The 4,319-nt window shown below is 43.4% G+C and overlaps 2 protein-coding genes across 2 annotated transcripts in view; one reads left to right on the top strand and one right to left on the bottom strand.

Annotated features, from left to right (window-relative positions):
* LOC111981074 (ADP-ribosylation factor-binding protein GGA1-like) overlaps positions 1 to 990 on the top strand; it is a gene marked incomplete at its 5' end in the record, with an annotated part of 10,783 nt that extends 9,793 nt beyond the window's left edge. Inside the window, 3 exons of the mRNA XM_024012210.2 lie at positions 1 to 132; positions 217 to 327; positions 462 to 990. Coding sequence (XP_023867978.2) covers positions 1 to 132; positions 217 to 327; positions 462 to 572 — 354 coding nt within the window. The remainder of the gene's footprint in view (positions 133 to 216; positions 328 to 461) is intronic.
* A 501-nt stretch (positions 991 to 1,491) lies between these two features.
* Positions 1,492 to 4,319, bottom strand: part of LOC111980921 (probable ATP-dependent RNA helicase DDX17) — a 32,927-nt gene continuing 30,099 nt past the window's right edge. Inside the window, exons 12-13 of the mRNA XM_024011978.3 lie at positions 3,290 to 3,514; positions 1,492 to 3,081 (exon numbers count right to left, since the gene is read on the bottom strand). Coding sequence (XP_023867746.1) covers positions 2,582 to 3,081; positions 3,290 to 3,514 — 725 coding nt within the window. The 3' untranslated portion in view covers positions 1,492 to 2,581. The remainder of the gene's footprint in view (positions 3,082 to 3,289; positions 3,515 to 4,319) is intronic.

Raw genomic sequence — 4,319 nt, 5'->3', positions numbered from 1 at the left:
TTGCGGGTGCTCTTCCACTTTGCACGTGACTCTCCGCCCTCTCTTGCTGATGTGCTGGTGGTGATCATCTCCATGCTCTCCTCCGCCCCGGTTCCAGTCAGCAACATCCTCTTCCACGCCTCTGTCCCTGACGTAAGAACTCTTCTCTCTTAATCTGCCTTTTTCACCTTCAGTTCCATTGTCAGTGTAGGGTTGACATCATGTCCTCTGTTGTAGACAATGAGAGTGAAGCTACAGCCCCCATCAGGAACGGAGCTTCCAGCCTTCAACCCAATCCTCCCACCTGCTGCCATCACACAGATCCTGCTGCTGGCCAACCCTCACAAGGTACTAGACTGTGTAGACACTCATTGAAAGCCTGTTATATACCCATGTGACATCCCCAACATGAACATTTTCTTGTAATTATAAACTATGAAGCCAAATAGATTTCTGCAACCCTCAATTCTCTTCTTTTCCAGGAGAAGGTGCAGTTGCAATACAAGCTAACCTTCGCACTAGGAGAGGAAGACCATGATGAAAGAGGAGTTGTAGCACAGTTTCCACCTTCAGACACATGGGGCAATCTTTAACATTCAACAGATTGACAAGATGTGGCATCTCACTCAGACACTGCATAAACCTTGCTTTTTAAAAATGCTTCTATTGATTACCTTGCTTAGCCAATCTCAACTGGGTGTTCGCTTTATGCTTTGGAGTAATGTCCTCTGTGCAGCTTTACAACGTACATAGTACAGCCATATCTTGTTTTTAACAAATAGTATAAATTCTATGAATGAAGGACAACCTATTTGTTTACTTTCATGCTCCGGGAGACATGCAATGGACCCTTTGGGGAAGGCTCATCTTTGTCTCATTCTTTTTATATAGCTGTAGACTATCCTGCTGAATTACTGTTGAGGTTGTTTACCCCACCATGCTCCCAGGGTTGCTTACTGTGATAATGGAGCACTCTTCCTCTCCTTCTGCACGGAGAATGGTTTGCCTGATATCCTTGTCATGTAGAATGAGACATTCTAACAGTGAAGTCCTATTTAATCTGCCATTTGTGCCTATTTAAGGTTTGTTTTCACTATCATGTCCATTTGGATGGTTTGTCGGTTTTACCTGTTACTCGATAAATCTTTTCAGACATTGCATGTGTCTTTTACTCCGTGCTGGTTCAGATTACCTGTTCTGGGAATAAATCTGTTTTAAAGAAAGATGAATGTCTGTCAAGTTGTCTTTCTGAATCATTCTTTCCTCAAAGGCTTGAGTCTCCCAAACACATTCCACCAGGCATCTCCAATACAACTCTTGGAACTTTTGTAAAGAATACATATTTTCAATAATGTTCCAAGTTGTTTTTCTTGGTTTAAACTGTTGTCATTAAGATGTAGGAGTCTGACAATCTTAACCAAGCTCATTCACACAATGGTAGTTAAGAGCACTAGTTGGAGCACCATCAATACCTCACCTAGTGGAGTACAGAAACAAAATGTTAAGACACACTTTAAACATTCAAAAGCTTTATTGAAACCTGAAAAACAAAACCAGACAGTAAAAAAGTGATTTTACAGGTTGGTCTTGTCTACATACTAGAATGATTCAACTACAGAGAAGCAGCTAAGCACAAACCTATACATCTCTACACTAGGAAGGAAACAAGTATGTGTGACAGGTTTACAGAGTTCAATAGAGAAACAAAAATGTTATTATATGCTCCAGCTACCGAGGGGTTGAATGATCCCACAAAATAAACAATTAAAATAACGTAACCTACATAAGTGTATATAATGGTTTGAATGAACAAACAAAAGTCGAATAACTACCTCATGACAGGAAATGTCTAACCATATTTCAAAATACTGTCCTGGAACTGATTTACTAATCACCTTTTTCAGAGAATTTCTAAATGGGAAAATAATCACTTATGTACAAACTAACTAAAGCTGAAGAACAACATTTGAATGAGCTGAGAAAAAAAGTTGTGTAGAAACGGTAGCACCTGCCTCGTACACCGAAATGCAAAATAACACATTCGTTCACTGAAACAACTCATTCGAAGCTCACTATACTAAGAAAGCCGTTTTGTACAATAATGAAATAACCTTTATGTTTGAGGACAATATGCTGAAAAAGTTACTTAACGGTTGACAGCACTGGATATGTATTTTGTGGGAAAAGCAACATGAAACAAATTAGACGGCACCTCAATGAAAATGCTTTCATCACCTACAAATGTATAAGTATTACATTTAAGCACAAGTGTATTCCACTTCAATTGTGGTCTAACTACTGAAAGGACAATCAGCATTTGTACAGCTATTTTGCTTAAACAAATCCTTTCAAAGCACTGATGTCAAACTGCTTGTTAGTCAGGCAAGTTCATTGTTGAATGTCCACAACAACATCGGCCGACTTTTTATTTTTAACGCTCACCAATCTAACAAAACACTTCTGGATTTATGTCAGCTAAGGCCAAGATTTCAAGCACAGTACTCCAGAATCTCAAAACCTGACAAGCTAAATCCTAACACAACTGACTTTTCTGGTTGATGTTGGGGATTGTATGAATGTGTGGTGAGGGCTAGCCCCAGATTTACTTTCTCTGTGAGGTTGGAGGGGGGGGGGGAGCAAACTGGAAGGGCGAGTGCCCCATTAATCCCATCATGGGCTGGGCTGGGGTAAACTTCTGGGCCATGAGGGGCTGCGGCCCTGAGGGGGGTGGAGGGGGCTGACTGGACCTGCTGACTGAACCAAACTGCCCCGCTGACTGATCTTGCCCCCCATTGCTGCTCCCAGACTTGTACTGGCTGCTCCCGCTCTGGTACTGGTTGTAGGAAGAGCTGGAGCCATAGCTGCGGCTGTCCCTGCTGCCCCTGTAGGAAGAGGACGACCTGTCCCCGGCGCGGCTGCTCCCTCCATCTCGGCTGTCGCGGCTGATGCTGCGGCTGATGCTGCTGCTGCTCCCCGTGCCGCTGCTGCTCCCCCGGCTGTCCTTGCTGCCCACGGGGCGCATGCGCCGGTTGCACTCATCCTGATACATCAGGTTGGGGTTGTTGGCGTTGGAGCCATTGCCATGGAAACGTGACCTGCCTCCTGCATTCCAAAGAGAGAAGATGAAGTCAGTTATAAAATGCTGCAAATACCTGGACACACTGACACATACTGTAAAAAACTAGCTTGTTCAACGTACAATGAAGAAACCTCAAGTCAACAGCCCACTGTCAATCACTTCAAAAAAATCTAGAGGGGTAACTCTTTCCCCCCAGACATTTCCCTTGAAGGCTCTCCCTCATTCTCCCACCTCCTCCACGGCCAGTGTTGACCAGTTGCAGCAGCTTGGGGTTTATGGCCTGCCGGGCCTCTAGGACACGGATGAGCTCACGGGCCTGACGAATGTTGCCCGGGGTGAAGAATGTGTAGGCCGTACCCTTGTTGGTGCTACGGGCCGTACGGCCGATACGGTGGATGTAGTCCTCAGAGGAGTTTGGATAGTCATAATTGATGACAAATTTGACATCCTCCACATCTTGGGTTAGAGGTTGGGTAGGGAGGGTTAGTCAATGGGGAGGGAAAAGAGACAAGGACAAGTTAGGAAAAGCAGCATTGATTGATAGAAACATTTCACAACAATATGCCACCTGTGGAAAGGTCAGGGAGATGTTTGCTTTGTGCACCAAGCAAAACTAGAAATGTACTTGGTACAGACAATACCCATAAGACACAGATCTAACTCTGAAACCTCACTTACCTGTCTAGTGAACAATGTAATCGGTACATAATGCAGAAACACTTAAATCCTACTTACACCAACATAACTACAATACTGTCAATATTATTTGTTAACCAATACACTATGTTCCTTGAAAAATACAATGGGCTCCTCAGTATTCCAGCCACTATATATTTCAAATGCGTTTGGTCAAGCACTGAATATACCGCTTCTTCGTGACCAAAACGTTACAATAACAGCCAATCAATACCAGATAGACTAAATAATTACAAATAGGGTTTGAACATACCCATTTTGAGTGGGGCTGAAACTCCAAATAAATAAATGGGGTACATCTGTATCCATTGACAAAACGGGCAACAGTAAGATTTCTTTAAAGGGTGGAATTTAACTTCTTTTTTTTTTAAAGTCTGTTTCTCATTACAGTTGACATAGGGCTCTGAAAACACTGCTGTGGGTTAAAAATGTCTCCTTTTTCTTACAGACCGATGAGGTGGATGTGAACCGGGAAGGTGGGGTGAGGTACTTACCCCGTATTAGAGATGACGTACAAGGTTAGCGCCCTCTGTCCCCCCCTGACCAGTCCTGGGAGGTCTGTAGG

Source organism: Salvelinus sp. IW2-2015, linkage group LG20 (genome assembly GCF_002910315.2).
Source record: "Salvelinus sp. IW2-2015 linkage group LG20, ASM291031v2, whole genome shotgun sequence".
Taxonomy (NCBI): Eukaryota; Metazoa; Chordata; class Actinopteri; order Salmoniformes; family Salmonidae; genus Salvelinus; species Salvelinus sp. IW2-2015.
This window is presented reverse-complemented; position numbering and strand designations above follow the sequence as displayed.